At 35.9% G+C, this 16,875-nt stretch overlaps 2 protein-coding genes across 3 annotated transcripts; one reads left to right on the top strand and one right to left on the bottom strand.

The window, feature by feature from the left end:
• The first annotated feature begins 3,971 nt into the window (after nt 1-3,971).
• Nucleotides 3,972-14,008, top strand: LOC137951656 (DNA polymerase eta). The gene is made up of 11 exons (XM_068798479.1): nt 3,972-4,107; nt 5,667-5,787; nt 5,873-5,984; nt 6,073-6,240; nt 6,516-6,680; nt 6,784-6,887; nt 10,975-11,094; nt 11,561-11,684; nt 11,857-11,970; nt 12,078-12,287; nt 12,926-14,008. The coding sequence occupies exons 1-11, from the start codon at nt 4,032-4,034 to the stop codon at nt 13,619-13,621; spliced, it is 2,010 nt and encodes a 669-aa protein (XP_068654580.1). The 5' UTR covers nt 3,972-4,031; the 3' UTR covers nt 13,622-14,008.
• Nucleotides 14,009-14,315: 307 nt separating this feature from the next.
• Nucleotides 14,316-16,375, bottom strand: LOC137951633 (proteasome subunit alpha type-4-like). Of its 2 annotated transcripts, none has more exons than XM_068798431.1 (2): nt 16,170-16,375; nt 14,316-15,272 (listed from the first exon to the last, which is right to left on the bottom strand). In XM_068798431.1, exon 2 carries the CDS (start codon nt 15,259-15,261, stop codon nt 14,509-14,511), a length of 753 nt encoding a protein of 250 aa, XP_068654532.1. In that variant the 5' UTR covers nt 15,262-15,272; nt 16,170-16,375; the 3' UTR covers nt 14,316-14,508. The 2 variants fall into 2 exon arrangements, with proteins under 2 accessions (XP_068654532.1, XP_068654531.1); XM_068798430.1 differs by having other exon boundaries at nt 16,206-16,374.
• Between the last annotated feature and the right edge of the window lie 500 nt (nt 16,376-16,875).

Genomic DNA, 16,875 nt, shown 5'->3' with positions numbered 1-16,875 from the left:
AATTAGATGAGGACGAGTTTGTGGCTAGGTCACTCTCGTCTTAATCTAACTAAACACAACCTTATTTTTGTTGCAAGGAAATAGAATAATGGCTGCACTTGATCTATCTTCGTGTATATTAACGGATCATGTTTTGGTTGGCTATGGAATTTTTTGGACCCTTTCAAAAGTTATGACGACAGTATATGAAACATTTTGTTACAAGGTAGGATTCACCATGATCACACGAGCTAACATGATGAGTCACCACGTGAAGTAGCATAATGAGTTTTCACACGAGCTGGAATCTTTATCTATCACATGAGTTGAAAGATTTGGTAATCTTATTTGATTAATGTAATTGATTTGTTTTCTTTTGATTTATGTAGATTTGGATAATCATGATTGATGTCATTAGGGATATTATGGATCCTAACTTATCTATGAAGTTTTCCTAAATATGTAATGAAAATAATATAAATAGGGGTCTTGGTTGAAGGGATCAATCAAGTTCTCCACTTCTCAACTCGTGGTAGATTCTCTCTCTAGCCTAAAGTCTTTTTATCTCTTTTCTCTTCTCTCCTCTCTACCCGAGCTCTCTCTCTCTCTCTCTCTCTCTTTGCTCTTTTTTCTCCCTCTCTCATCTTGCTCAAGGTTTCAATCATGGGGTCCTAAATTCAACATGGTATCAGAGCATCAAATTTAGGATCCCCACGTCAAAAGAATGCTCTAAGAAGTTATGATCAAAGCTACTTGTAGAAGGTTTTGTGTGAAGCAAGATTGAAGCTTGTGAAATAAGTTTTTTATTCTTGTTATTATTACTTCATGCTCTTGGTTTTCAGATCTTTAGAAGATGGTTCAGAGATGATCTTATTGTTGTCTTCATCTTATGAAATTATTGAGATTTATGCATCTCGGATTAGAAGAAGTTTACCAAGGCAGTTTTATTGGTTTGTAAGTTCTTGGCTGAAAATCTGTTTATATTGAGATTTTCTACATAAAAAGTTATAATTTTGTGGGATCAAGATTTTCTTGATGAAAAAAATGTTCTAGAGCCTATTATGAGTGGTTTTTTATCCATTGGATTTTAGAAATCTAATTACTTAACTTGTATGCTAAGCTTCTCCATTAACCGAGTTGTTTGAAGAACTTTACTCGATTTTGTGAGTTTTTAGAGAATTTTTTGAAAGCCACTATTTGGCTGATTGTTCTTGGAAGATCAAGAATATACTATTATGTTTTACATAAAAGGAATCAAACACAAAATAAAAAAGGAAGCGGTCCTTTGAAAGTCTAGTTGATGCCAATCCATTTGAAGAAAGATTGTTGTTTTTGAAGATCTCACAATATCTTCTTGATTAGGCCTGATTTTGTTTGATTTTCGATTAATCATTTCTTGCCTAATTCATGAGGAACTGAATCTAGACTGATTTATCTCAAACTACAGTCAAATATATTTTTGGAATGATCTTGGAAAGATCTAATTCAGAAGTGCTAACTTACCTTGATCTAATACTTATATCACACTATGACCACACGAGTTGGCATGATGAGTCATCACACGAGCTAGAATCCTTATCATATGAGTTGGAAAATTTGGTTATCTTCCTTGATTAATGTAATTGATGAATCTTCCCTTGATTTATATAGATTTGGATAATCATGGTTGATGTAATTAGGGATATTAGGGATCCTAACTTATCTCTGAAGTTTCCCTAAATGTGTAATAGAAATAGTATAAATAGGGGTCTTAGTTGAAGGGTTCAATCAAGCTCTCCACTTCTCAACTCGTGGAAGAATCTCTCTCTAGCCTAAAGTTTTTTTTATCTTTTTCTCTTCTTTCCTCTCTACCTGAGCTTTCTCTCTTTCTTTGCTCTTTTTTTTCCCTCTCTCATCTTGCTCGAGGTTTCAATCATGGGGTCCTAAATTGAACACATTTGAATGATTTGCTATACTTTTTCGTTATAAGGACACTTTTGTGATTGGTTCAATTTAGGGTGAACCCCACTTTCACATAGATTGTGAGTCTTAATCAGACAAACTTGTGTAAGCTAGGATTATATTGTCTTCCTTTAGATTGTGTTTGAAATCCTTAGGAAAAAAAAATAAGAATTTGACAATTATTATTTTCAAAAATAGTTATAGAAAATTATCAGATGCTCCTTTTCACTAACTATTTTTATAAATAATAATGATTAATTTTATATTTTATTTTATTTTATTTTTCATGGGGTTCCAAACAGACGTTAAAGAATTGTTTTGGAGATTTTTCAAACGTTTGAACTACTTATCTAAGTATTTTGGGCGTCCAAAAAAGTATTGTGACATACCTAACACCATACTTTGAAAAAGTCTGAAGCTTTAATCAAAATAAACACAATGAAGGTAGATGGTCATTTAAACATTTGACATAGCAAGTTTTTGATAAGAAAAAATTAGTATCTTGGGAACTTTGCAAGCCCTTGAAACACTTAGGTTATGAATTTAAACACAATACGAGGCTAAGCAGTCAAACAAACTAATGCACCGGTTGAAGTGTAACACAATGCAACTTCAAACATGTTGTTGGGGATTTTGTGTAAAATGTAAATCTAATCAAATACCGGACGAACCCATTTCCATTATAGGCTTCCTCCCCCATTCCAACCCCCAGAGTAGTCAACTTTTTTTTAAAGAAAATGATAATTAATCTCAATATGGTTGGTACAATTATGTAAAATTAGATTATTTTTCAAAGGTAGATATTGCAACATAAAGTAGAGCAAAGTATCATTTGATAAAAGTGGTGCAATTGTCATAACTAAATCAACTCTATGCTAGTAATTGATACATCTTAGTACTATACGACAATGTTAGATAGGGGTATCAATTTTATATGATTATCTGATTTTTTTATATTTATTAAATAAAATATATATGAAATAAATGTTTTTACTCATATATGTAATTGGATAATTTTACCCATTTACCCGTTTACTAAACAAAATAGAATCAGAAAATACCTATTTCATACCCCACTTATCTGATTATCGATTATATAAAATTATTAATATAATTTTTACATACCTCTGTTGGAGAACTTCACTATGCATGTTATTATATGATTTTTTTACTATTTTTATATGTTATTATATGCATTATAAACATATTGTAATGTTTTTTAAATTTTAAAAAACTTTTATCTGTATTATTATTTTTTGTTCAATTACCCATTTACCTTTTTTTTGGGCCAATAACCAGGTAAAAAAATAGAACTGTAATATCTTTAAAAATAATTGGATGGAATGGATGTAAAATACTGAAATGGTAATTATAACTATATACAAAATAACTTATTCTTTTTCAACAATATATTGTTTTACATCTATAGTAGTGTAATAATCTAGTAGCTTGTAACTTTTCCAATAAATAAAGTTATTATTTAAAAGATAAATTCAAATCCACTAAATGATCATTGGCTTAGTTGGATAAGAATAACTCACCCAATGTTTGGGATCAATGAGCTATGGTCAACATGTATAAATATTGATTAAACAACTGCTAGAGCCTTTGGCATAACCTGAAATATATTTTCAGGGCTTCCAAATGCTTCTAAAACTCCTGTAATGCATAAATGTCATCAAAGATTCATCCTTGAAATGCAACATAATGGGCTAATTCAGACAGAGCATAAAAAAATTGAAGTGGGGGTGGGGGGCATGTTTAGTTTAGATCAGATTTTTGAGAACCTACAGAAATTCGTCACGGTTTTGTAAATTTAATCCCATCACCATCTTATGGGATGAGTTTCTGGTTTGGTTAAGTTCATGGGTAAAGCTAAAAAAGTTTTAACTATTAAATAACACAGAATCTACAATAATTTATTCTAACAATTTAAGTAAATAAATCTCACGGGATTTTTTTTCCCACCAAAATCTAATTAGACCCCTCCAACCGATCATTCCCTGTTCACTTCGTATTTTTCTCTTTCCTCTGGATGTTGTGGTGGACTTGCCTTCCTTTTGCATCTCTATTTGAGGGTGAAGTTGAGTGTCTTGTGCAGAAAGACAGAAATGCCGGTTGCCCGACCCCAGACCCATGAAGCTCGCGTTATAGCTCACGTCGACATGGACTGCTTCTATGTTCAAGGTTATGATTCGTGATCTCCATCTTCACTGATTTTCCATTATTCTCCCCATACCTGTTATCTGCACTATATTTCTCCTAAAAGTCCAGTCTTCGCCAAGTTGGCTTTGTCGTCGTCTATGAGTTCTTGACCTAGAATGAAATTGTAATTTCTTTCATCTAATTGTCTGTGCTGGCTTCAATTCCATGACTACGCATGTGATCTTTTGAATATTATGTAGTGGTATTACTTAATTGCTGAGTGCATAATTTTGGGCTGTTTTGACACATACCCACAGTTGCCAATGCGTTTTACTCGTTAAATTTGTCACTTGATAATTCAATCAAGTGTTCTATGAATGGGTTATCTTTACTTTATGCCTAACTTGATTCGCATGCTGTGAGCAGCAACTTCGTTTAGACGGGGTTCTTAGTGACTGTTCAGTAGTCAAGCTCTATTTGATGTTTTCAGATTTGGTTTAATTCATCTAGATTGCCTTTCAGGAACATTCTTTTTAAGTGCATTCTTTCTAAGCATATTTTTAAATCACAATTTGCAGTTTTGAGAAAGTATAGTTGTTTATGCTGCCTCACCATCATCATTTTGGAAAAGAAATAAGGAAGCAAATCTTGAGAGTAAAGTGAAGGGAACTGCTCATGTTGCAAGGTCTTTTGTATTGCTTTGATAGATCCATGAAACATTGGCTGCTCCAGACAGTGGTCGGTGGGTTTGGTAAATGCAGTGAACTCCATGTCAGTGTCCTTCATGTCAGAAAATTTCAGCCAAAATGAATCTTGTAGCTTCAAATAAATTTCCCATCAAAGATAGCTGTGGGTGTTTGCTCGCCACAAAGCATCAGTAGTGTAAATACTACCTGCCCTGTAAACTTTACAGCTTTTTAAACTTCTACTCATTTTCAAATGATTACAATTTTGTTCAAAACTACGACTAACCGCCTGGTCTTACCGCCTAAAATAGTTAAAATCATCAAGACTGCAAGGGGCTATTACTTATTTACACCCAATGTGAACAGGCCCTTATTGCACATGATTAATGAATACGATGCTCTTCTTTTTTACTTTAGCTGTCTATGTATTACTACAACTGGATAAATCTTAAGTATATTTTTTGAGAAATAGAAAAAAAAGGTTCACTTTTGTTTCGAGAGCATGCATATAGAGATTGTTTCTGAACACAACCTTCTTGAGTGTCTGGCACTTTGTTGAGTTTGAAGTAGCCTAGCTACAAAGTTTTCACAAAGTCATTTGAAATATTATGTGATCAATTGTAGAAGTTTCTGTAGCAGGTAACGTATATACAGAGTGCAAAAGCAGCCCAAACAAGTGAGTTATGGGCCCAACCCTTGAATGGGCCTGTATATACCTAGTTTGGGTCGCTTTCTCATGATGAAGAAGTATCCCCTGTTTTCAAATTATGAGAAAGCTTATGGTTATCACACTATATTTAAGCCTTCATATATTTGCCCATGGACTCATGCAACCTGAAAGTACTTGTAATGGCTATCCAATTATGCCCATTTGGACTAATGTCTAGAAAACCTTTTGGTTTCTGGTTCTTGCAGTGGAGCAAAGGAAACAGCCAGAATTAAGGGGTCTACCAACTGCTGTTGTGCAGTATAATTCCTGGAAGGGTGGCGGCCTGATTGCTGTTAGCTATGAAGCTCGTAAGCATGGTGTGAAGCGGTGTGTAAAGAATTTTTTGGAGTAACCTTTGGTCTTAGCATTGAAAATTTGTAAGGTTTGTAATAAATGTGGTCTCCTTTTTCAGTTCAATGAGAGGAGATGAGGCCAAGGAAATATGTCCTAGTATCCAGTTGATCCAGGTTCCAGTGGCCCATGGTAAAGCTGACCTGAATTCATACCGACATGCTGGTTCTGAGGTTAGTAGTGGAGAAAGATCATTTCTGTGGTGTATTATGATGTACGTAGTTTCTAATTGTAGCTTTGTGATGGATTTTAATTTTGAAGGTAGTCTCTGTGCTTGCAAGGAAGGGAAAGTGTGAGAGAGCATCAATAGATGAAGTTTATCTTGATCTTACTGATGCAGTGGAATCTATGCTTTCTGTAACTCCCCCAGAAACATTAGAAGAAATCCATGAAGAGGCCCTCAAGTCACATGTTTTAGGGATCAACTCTGTAAGGGACCATTTGCAATCTGTATACAAGTAAATCTAGAAAATTAATGATGGAATTCTCTAGTCACATGTTTAAGGGTATATTCTTGTTAGAACTGCTTGAATATATCTGACAACAAGAGTTTTAACTTCTGAAGAAACTTCAATTCTTGCCAACTGTCATTTTACGGCTTCAAAATTTAAAAATTCCTTTATTCAAAAACATTTTTAATTGCCTTTGTTGATTATGACATGTTTAAGTTCTCATTCAACACTTGAATTTCATATTCTCCGCAGGAAGACAGTGCTAAGGAAAATTATGTTAAGGACTGGTTTTGTAGGAACGATGCTGATCATCGAGATAAGCTGCTAGCTTGTGGGGCCATTATTGTGGCACAACTTCGAATGGATGTTTTAAGGGAGACTCAGTTTACTTGTTCTGCTGGAATAGCTCATAACAAGGTTGTCAAAGTTACTTGAGAGGGAACTCCGTGCCTTTTGATTTACTGTATTACTTCTTGGACTAATACTAAATGAGCAACTCTATTTTTCACACTTTATGCAGATGCTAGCAAAACATGCAAGTGCCATGCATAAACCAGCACAGCAAACTGTTGTGCCTGCGTCATCTGTAAAAGACCTGCTTGCTTCCTTGCCAATAAAAAAAATGTAAGCTTTGATGAGATCATAGACATAAAGTTGCTGCTTGACATTTACTGGACTCATACTCCCTACGAAGCCAAACAGTTGGCTGGTGCACTTGTGAGAGATTGGCTCCTTGACAACACCTTGTTGTTTGAAATTCCTACCCTCTTACACATACTTAGTATCTTGGTATTTTTTGACTTCTGTTACTTTTGTTATGTATTTCAGCTTCTTTTTCATTTGTATTTTTTGTTTGCTTTCTTTATTTTTCGAACAGATAGAATAATCTTTGTTGGTCTAAGTCAGTTTATATCTACATTAAGGCCAAAAGAAAGTCAAAATCATTAGAGACGATCCACCAATTCTTATTATAGATGATTGTGAAGCAGAGGACAGCTAGCTCAGTTGCTTGCCTCAAATGACATTCCATCACTTTCTATAGCCTTTAACAAAGTTTTGCGTACAAAGACAACAATTATATCCAAGGAAAGTAAAGAAGTTAGAGGTGTTAATATAGCTACACTTAATAATCTTGGTCCATCAGAATTGTTAGAAGTCGAGGTGGAAGGGTCAGAGGCAGAAGCTGGGATAGCTTAAGTAGAGGACGAGGTCGAAGTGAATGTAAAGATGACAAATGTGTGTTCATTGTGAATCCGCAAATCATTTTTCTGATAATTGCTTGAGTAATTTTTGCTAGCCCGCATGGGCCAATTCCTTGGTTCATGAAACCTCTGATTCCTTTGTTGGATCTATGGTAGGTATTTTGCTAGGTGCTCCTGATGAGTTGTAGTAGCTTGCCCAGCGCATTGCTTACTTGACTTCAACTTCCTCCTCCTTAGCATTTGTAGCTCAACTTACACTTCCTTTAACAACCCTTGTCACTTCAGCTATGTCTGCCTTCCACGTGCGTTCTATATCTTCCTGGGTTATTAACTCAGGAGCCTCCTCCTATATGTCAGGTATGTCATCTTTGTTTACTAATTTGAGGGAGTCTTCAGTTGTTACATGTTACACTTGTTGATGGGTCCATGTCTTCTGTTGAAGGGGTGGGCAATATTGCGCCTACTCCATTCATGTCACATAAATATGTGTTGTTTGTTCCTAAATTTTCGCTTAATTTGTTGTCGATTAGTTAACTTACAAAGTCTATGAATTGTTCAAACTTTTTATCCCTCTCGTTGTGTGTTTCAAGATCTCATGATGAAGAGGATAATTGGTTCCACGCATGAGAGAGTAGTTGTCTTCACCTGCCTTTCATGTTGTTGTTTTACCCTTCTAGTGGCATTTACAATTAGGCCATCCTTCTGCAACGAAGTTGGTCCAACTATTTCCTTCTTTTCCTTCAAGTTTGTCGTTTAAGTATGAATCATGTCAACTAGGTAAACATCATCAGACTATCTTTCCTTTGAGTCAAACTAAAGGAGTAGTTTGTTTGAGATTGTTCATTCTAATATATGGGGACATTTTATGTCTCTAGAAATTTTGGATATAAGTGCTTTCTTTTCGTTATTGATGACTTTAGTCGTACTACTATGATGTATCTCCTATGGGAGAAATTAGAAGTATTTGGTGTAATTTAAATTTTTTATAATGATATCAAAACCCAGTTGGATGCCTCTCTTCGTACCTTCCGTACTGACAATGGATTGGAATTTTATGAATCAAAGGTTTGATATCTTTTGTCAGAATCATGGCATAATTCATTAGTCTTCACGTGTCTTTTCTCCACAACAAAATGGAGTAGCCAAGCATAAAAATCATCATCTTTTAGAAGTTGCACGCACAATGCTTATTCATATGCATTTTCCCAAGTCGTACTGGGGTGATGTGGTGCATACCACATGTTTTCTTATCAACAGGATGTCTTCTTATTTGAAGGTAAAATTCCCCTCCAAAGATTGACTCCGTTGGTTGCTTCGTTTCCTCTATCCCCTCATATTTTTGGGTGTGTTTGTTTTGCACGTGTTTGGTTATTCTATGGATAAAATATCCCCTCGTGCAGTCGAGTATGTTTTTCCTTGGGTACTCTTGGATATAGAAGGGATACAAATGATTTTGTCCCTCCACTAGAAAGACATGTACATCTGCTGATGTGACATGTTTTAAAAGATGTTCTTTTCTTCTCTACCTCCGATACAAAGTTTATTCTGTCCTTCACAGATATAGGAATAGTTGCTCCTGCTCCTAGTGGAAGATCTCCCTAGTCCGCCATAGCCTACTACTGCAGAAAAGCCCTTACAGGTGTATCACCAACAACAACCCACTAAGCAACGAGCCAAGGTTCCTTCTCTCTTGCTTGTACTTGAATCCTCTTCGCCTACAAATCTTGTAGTAATTGATTTACATCTCCCTATTGCCATTCGTAAGGGTGTACATATGTCCACTCGATATCTGTTGTCCAATTATGTGTTGTCTAATTCATTATCTACTCTACACAAATAGTTTGCTTTGTCTTTGTCTTCCTGTACTATTCCTTCTTTTGTGTATGATGCTCTCTTGTTTCCTTAGTGGAAACATGCTATGGCTGTTGAGATGGAGGTATTATGTGATAAAGATGCATGGAGCTTATGTGATGCCCTTTCAGGAGCTATAATTGTGGGCTGTTGTTGGCTATAGGCTGTTAAATATAGAGCCGATGGTTCCATCGAAAGATACAAAACTTGTTTGGTTACTAAGGGGTATACTCAAACCTATGGTATTGATGTTTTTGAGACATTCTCACTTGTTGCTAGATTGACTTATGTCCATATTTTTGTTTTTGTTGCAATTAACCAAGTTTGACCCTTATTTAAATTAGGCATTAAAATGCCTTCTTATATGGCGATTTAGAAGAAGAAGTATATATAGAGCAACCTCCTAGGTATGTTGTTCAGGGGGAAATTGGAAAATTTTAGACGCTAAAGAAGGCAATTTATGGACTTAAACAGAGTCCTCGGGTATGGTTTGAGAAGTTTTGCCAAGTAGTAATGTCTTTTGGGTTTTCTCAAAGCTGTTGTGATCACTCTCTTTTTGTTATGAAGTGGTTGTCTAGAATTGTAGTGCTACTTGTTTATGTTGATGATATCGTTCTATTATGGAGTAATATGAAGGAGTTGAAGAAGTTAAGGAGCACCTTGCTAAACATTTCTAGACCAAAAATCTGGGTTCCTTAGAATACTTTATTGGAATAGAACTAGAGGCAAGACAGAGATTGTATTAACATAGAAGAAGTATGTTGTGGATATGTTAAAAGAGTATGTCTTGTTAGGTGTAAAACCTGTAGAGACACATGGAAGTTGGCAATGATATTCATGATGAAAGCAGTGATGAACTCAAGGACAAAATAGCGTATTGAAGATTAGTCGAAAACCTGATTTATGCCATAGTCACTTGTCCTGATATATCCTTTTCTGTAAGTGGGTTAAGCTAATTCATGAAACTTCCACGCAAGGTTCGGGTTTGTGGAAACCCGACCTGTGCCCACCCTTACCAAAAATATAGAAGTTGACTACCACTTTCTTTGAGATGCAGTAATATGGAAAGAAGCTTACCCCCTATGTTTAGTCTAGTGATCAAGTTGGGGGTATTTTTATTAAAACCTTGAGTAGACATGAATTTGGGGCGTTTTGTAACAAATTGAGGTTTTTAGACATACATACTCCAGCTCGAGGGGAGTGTTAAATGTTGTATAAAGGGCAGTTTGGTTATTTTACATGATCTATATATTTTAGTGAGAGTACCGTCATGTTTAGAATATTTTGGTGTGTTTATGGTCCAGTTTTTATGTTGTTTAGAGGTGCGTTTTGAGAGTTATAAAGAGTATGTGTAAGAGGGGTAAATATATAATTATCTCTCAAATTAATAAGAAGGAAGAGGAATCAATTTCTGACCCCAACGAGAGCTCTTCTCAATGCTCTCTTTCAGCATCTCTTTCCTCCTTTTCTTCTTTCTCTCCTCTCATTCTCCTATTTTTCATTTCTTCTCATTTCTCATCATAAAAAAAAAAGTGTAGACCTTTTTGGAAATCACATGCAGCTCCTGTAGTTTTCTTTGTAATTCATGTTGCAGATTCAATTTATTCTTTCAAATTCCATTTCTTGTATTTTTTCCTGAAGAGGAAATAAATGCGCAGGAAACAACTTGGAGGAAAGCTTGGGAACTCCTTGCAAACAGATCTTGGAGTGAACACTGTTGGAGATCTATTGCAGTTTCCTGAAGAAAAACTACAGGAGAGATATGGCGTGAATACAGGGTATGCCATCTAAGAACCCAGTTTGTTATATCACCTAAAGGGATGCCTTGAAAAGAATACCATTCCAATGACGTTATCGTTTGTTGTTTTATCTTTGCATTTGTTATGAAAAGTTATCTTTGTGATTACAAATTCTAGAGCTTGCATTTTCATTCTCAATTCAGTGGTTGATTTGTCTTCATCTATTTTACTTTTTTGGTGTGTCATTGCATGTTTCATTCATCAATTTTCACCTGCAAAGCTATTTTGGCTATTGCACATTAGTCTGTCCGGATTAGTGACTTTATTTCACTATGGCTAACAAAAGTTAAATCAACTGTCCTCTTATTTCATTTTTAGAGATTTTCTCTGTTAAACAATAATGGAACAAGAGAAAAATAATATGGCAAGATAAAACTGTCAAGCTAATACCTGATATTTGATATTCATGGTGATATTTTGCTTATCTTCTGTTGATCCGCTTCAGTACATGGTTGTGGAATATCTCAAGGGGCATCAGTGGAGAGGAAGTTGTAGACCGTCTACTTCCTAAAAGCCATGGTTCTGGGAAAACCTTTCCAGGCCCACAAGCATTAAAGACAATTGCTTCAGTATGATCTTCCTCCCTTGCAAATGGGTACCATTTATCTTGAGTACAGATATGGCTGGGATTTCTGTGCCTGCTCCCTCTTAATTGGATTAAGCAATGTTTTAAAAGATTTCTTTAACAGTCATTGAAGTATAACTCTTGTTTTCTTCAACTGTTTTGTCACCTTCATTTAGGTTCATCACTGGCTTAATGAACTCTGTGAGGAACTGAGTGAAAGAATCCAGACCGACTTAGAACAAAATAAACGAGTTGCTCATACATTAACCCTTCATGCAAGAGCTTTTAAGGTAAAAATTACTAGTCATTATTATCGCTGTTATTGTTAATATGTTTAGTCTCCTTGATTTGGTAATGATCCTTGACTTACATATTGATTTTTTGAATCACCATATAGCCCAGCGACTCAGAATCAGCCAAGTTCCCCTCTAAGTCATGCCCATTACGATATGGAACTGAAAAAATTCAAGAAGATGCTTTGAAACTCTTTGAATCTGGTCTACGTGATTTTCTTGGATGCCAATCTGAAACACAAGAAGGTCGGAACGGTTCATGGGGAGTAACAGGTCTTTCTGTTTCAGCCAGTAAAATATATGCTACACCAGCTGTGAGTAGTAGTTCAAGATATGTTTTTATCATGTACCTCTAATACATGCCTGTGGAGCTCCGTTCGATTTAAAGCTGGTCTTCTTTGTCCTTCTGTTGTTTTAGAAACAGAATGGTAATGTGTGTTTTATTTGCCAATTGCATGAGGTATTTAGGGTTTAGGAGCAATCTAGTTGTCAAATGGTTTTCAGATTTTTTGTCAAATTGAGGTTTACTTTTTTTTCTTTTTTAAATTTCTTTTTGTTCCCTATCACTTGTTCAAACCTGTTCTTTCTAATTCTTTTTGTTTCTTTATGAAAAATTTGATCTCGTCTTCAGCTTTTTCTTGTAAATTTTGCGTTGTTCTCTTTGAACGGACCCTTAATCTATCCAATATAACACAATTTGTAGTGGACATTTACTTGGACAAAGTTATTTGTGAAGTCAATACAAGGAATCCCTAGTCTTCTTTTTGTGGATAGATTAACATGATGTGAGCATTAAAGTTGTAGTAGAAGACGAGAAAATATTTCTAGCTGTTTATTTCAAATTATGATTGACCTTTTTTATGTTAATCTCGAATGTATAATAGGATGCGTGTACTTATTCTCCCATGAATATAATAGGGTGCATGTTCTTAATTTCCCATGAATATGGCAGGGAACGTCTTCTATTCTGAGATTCTTTCAAAGTGGCAATCCTTCTACTTCTTCATCAAAGCAGGAATCTGACCAGTTCACGGAGGGAACTATTCCACTATCACCCTCAGGTAGTGAGAGCCATTTGGGCCAAGATCAAGTTGAGCAAACAAATAGAGCATCTTCTATTCTGAGATTCTTTGAAAGTGGTAATCCTTCAAGTTCTTCGTCAAAGCAGGAATGTGACCATTTCACAAAGGCAACTCTTCCACTATCACCCTCTGGCAGTGGGAACCATTTATGCCAAGATCAAGTTGAGCAAACGAATCGACCAGCTTCTATTCTGAGATTCTTTGAAAGTGGTAATCCTTCGAGTTCTTCATCAAAGCAGGAATATGTCCATTTCGCAAAGGCAACTTTTCCACTATCACCCTCTGGCAATGAGAGCCATTTGGGCCAAGATCAAGTTGAGCAAACAAATCGACCTGCTCCTGAAGAAAACACCAGAGCGAATACCACTCCTAGAGTTGGTCAAGTTGAGCAGAGAACCCAAGAATGGGAATACAAGCCTGAAGATATTGATCCCAATGTGATTGATGAACTCCCACCTGAAATCCAACGAGAAGTTAGGGGGTGGCTTCGTCCATCTAAGCGCCCAAATACATCAAAGCGTGGTTCTAGTATTGCTCATTATTTTTCTCCAATCAAAAAAGGTTAAAGATGCTTGTGTTTCCAGAATTAATCCAACTTGGTCCTCTGTACAAGATTGGCAAACTTGAAAGCTCTCGGCCATATATAGATGAAGGTTGTAGTGCAACGTTAAAGAAAGAGATCCATACCGAGCTCACCCATTATGAGAACCAGAAGCAAATGGTGAGGACTAATTTAACGAGCTTGATGGTGATTCTATCGTCTGCTGGGAGAAACGAGGTACCCATATGCCAGTTGTGTACAAGATGTCTGATGGGAGCAAGTGCTCGACTGTGTACTAGTTTGTTCATGTACCGATTTTCAATATTGTTTGACTTCGTTTTTCATGAGAGAGAAAAAGAAGAAAAATTATTTGCAATTCTCGTTTATGTATGAACGATTGTATCATATTTATTTCCAGATCAAATTATCAACATAGCTATTCACGCGACAAGCAATCTGAAAGAGCAGCTCGAGACATTGTTGCGCATACACCTGCGGAAAAATCTACCCTACAATGCACCGAATGATGTTTGAACCGTGTAGCCATTCGATCTCTTAATTGATTTCCTTCTGTTCTCATACTTGCTTAGTCTCAGCCACCATTTAGAAGTCAAATCCACCTCATGGCCACAGAAAACAGATATCTTTCAAGGTTCAAACTACAAGCGTTAAATATAATGGGTGGTGGAAAACTAATCCTTGAACACTAGGCAGTAAAAACAATATGAATCATTGGGTAGATGCCAGATCTATCATATTAATCAGAATATTCCTACCACTGCAGCCAATTCTTCAACAAGTTGATAGTACAAGTCTGTAATTCCCAGATAGCTGATCAATAAAAACATGCAACAAAATACCCAACATACTGGAATGTGAAATGCATCAAACTAAGTGTAAAGCAGTCCACAATCAAGTAGCCTCTTCAACAGGTTGTGTAACACCAGACTTCACCAACAACTTACTAAGCGCATCTGGTGAGCAAACCTGGTACTTCACCTCACCAGAAGGAGCCAAGAACACCTCAGCTAATTCAAGCTTATCAGAAGTTAGGCTTGTACTGTCCATGGTCTTACTTAAAACTTTCAAAGCTAGCTCAACGGCCTCTTCCCTTGTGATATCGTCCTTATAATCCTGTTTAAGCATAGATTGTGCAGCCTGGTTATTTGCGCCAATTGCTGCAGCCTTCCATCCACCATAGTTCCCACTTGGATCACTCATACAAAGCTGAAACCCAAAGTTTTTGTCCCAACCTGCAAATAAAAATGAGACACCAAAAGGGCGGAGGCCACCAAATTGGGTATAACCTTGTTTTGTGTCACACAGAGATTGAACCAACTGTTCCACTGGCATGGGTTCTTGGTAGGAAAAGGTATATCTTTGGGCTTGAACACGAGCAGTATTTATCAGTATGTTGGCATCAGACATGATTCCAGCAACAGCACAGGCCAGATGGTCATCAATCTTGTACATTTTTTCCGTTGTCTTGGAGGTCTGGAGGAGTTTGGAGGTTACCTTTTTCTCACCAACTAGCACAACCCCATTCTTTGCTAATACGCCAATGGCAGTTCCTGCATTGCCAATGGCCTCCATAGCATATTCAACTTGGTAGAGGCGGCCCTCTGGGGAGAATATTGTGGTTCGGCTATCATATCTTCGTGACATCTTGAAGGTTACTGAAAACCAAAAGCAAATCAAAACTCACTGCATTGATAAACAAGTTTTTTCCCCCTCTTTTTTAAAAGAGATGATGAACAGTTGTTGGCAGCTTATATATTAAGCTGAGAACAGTGATCAAGCTCTGATTTCTAACTATGTAAATAATTTCATCTACCGATTCAGAAATTGCAATAAGATTCAATCACATAAGAGAAAACATAGATCGTGGTCAGATGGGTTCTGTAACATTCATTGATTTGCACCGGAGCTTTGAAACATTTATCCCACTAATAAAATTCTACACTGCTGTAACGAGCAACATACGGTTTAGATGTTTCACTTACCGGTATAAATTCTAAAATATGGATTCAAAAAGAAAAAAAAAAAACAGTCTTTTTCATCACTGGTGGTTTCTTAAAAATTAAGCTAACACTACAGCATAGAACATAAGAAAATTCATAATGTGATGGCTAGCAGCATATAACACAGGAAATTCAGAATGTCATGGCGATAATACATCGTAACTTAGTGACATGGTCGCTGAATTAACCGTCAGATAGATTCGTTCAGGGTGACATCAAATAACACCTACCGCAACAACAGTCAAAGACAACTGAAAAGGAAAAACAATCAAATCCCAGTATTTCCAAACGAGAACAGAGGAAGAAAACCTGGTAAGTAAAAAATTCAAAAGAATAATATCTCTACAGAGAAAGATGGTTACTTGCACATAGAAAGTTCAGTAATCCAGTTGCCTATATTCATTTCTTTTCGACGGAAACCATTCAATTGAAATTACGAACTAGTTTTCAGTTCATGATCTTAAATCATCACTGGCACTCTGCGACTAGTAAAGATTGAACACAAGAAAACAGATTTGCGGCAAAAAGAAAAAAGGATTAACAGACACGTACCTCAACGACAGAAAAAGGATTCAGGAGGGGCAATACCTTGCAAGAGTGAATGTCCCAAATCGAAGACAAATGCTACTAGATCGATTTTCCCAAGCCAAAGGGTCTTCCTATCTCAGACTTCGATCTCAGTAAATGCCTCTATTCCAATTATCTAAATAGTTCGACAGTTGGACAGGTTTTAGGGAAAGCGCGACGAGATTTTACTTGCGGCCGAAGAAGGAGAAGTGCGTCAATTAGACTCACGCCCCTCAAAATTTAGAAATTACAATCTTTCTTTCAGAATTTCTTTAATTACAATAACTTTCTTAAAATATAGATAATTATAATACACTCCTTAATTTGAAGTAATCATCTGAAATTATTAATATCACCTTCAATTTTTAAAGTTTTATCCGATATTTCTAATATTAATAATTTTTATATATTTAAAAACCTTTAAAAAATAATGAAGGACACATCCACCCTTCTTTCTTCTATGAAATAGGGAAAAAAAAGGTAAAAACCAGTAAATCATAAGGAGAAAATAGGTCATCTTTTTTAAATCATATTCTAGATTTAATTGAAAGGAAATCAAAATGAATAAATTTGGCCATATTTATAAAATTAAATAAACAATATTTGACTCCTTGTGAATCTTTAAGGATTTAAGTCATTTTTCAAGGAATTAAGGGCATCTCAGCAATTAATCTAGAGAATCCACATCGAA

This window comes from Aristolochia californica, unplaced genomic scaffold (assembly GCF_029961685.1).
Source record: "Aristolochia californica isolate CCGP_79_NKW_82.1479 unplaced genomic scaffold, dmAriCali1.0.hap1 SCAF_15, whole genome shotgun sequence".
NCBI lineage: Eukaryota > Viridiplantae > Streptophyta > Magnoliopsida > Piperales > Aristolochiaceae > Aristolochia > Aristolochia californica.
Note: the sequence above shows the minus strand (reverse complement) of the source record. Positions and strands in the feature narration are given on the sequence as shown.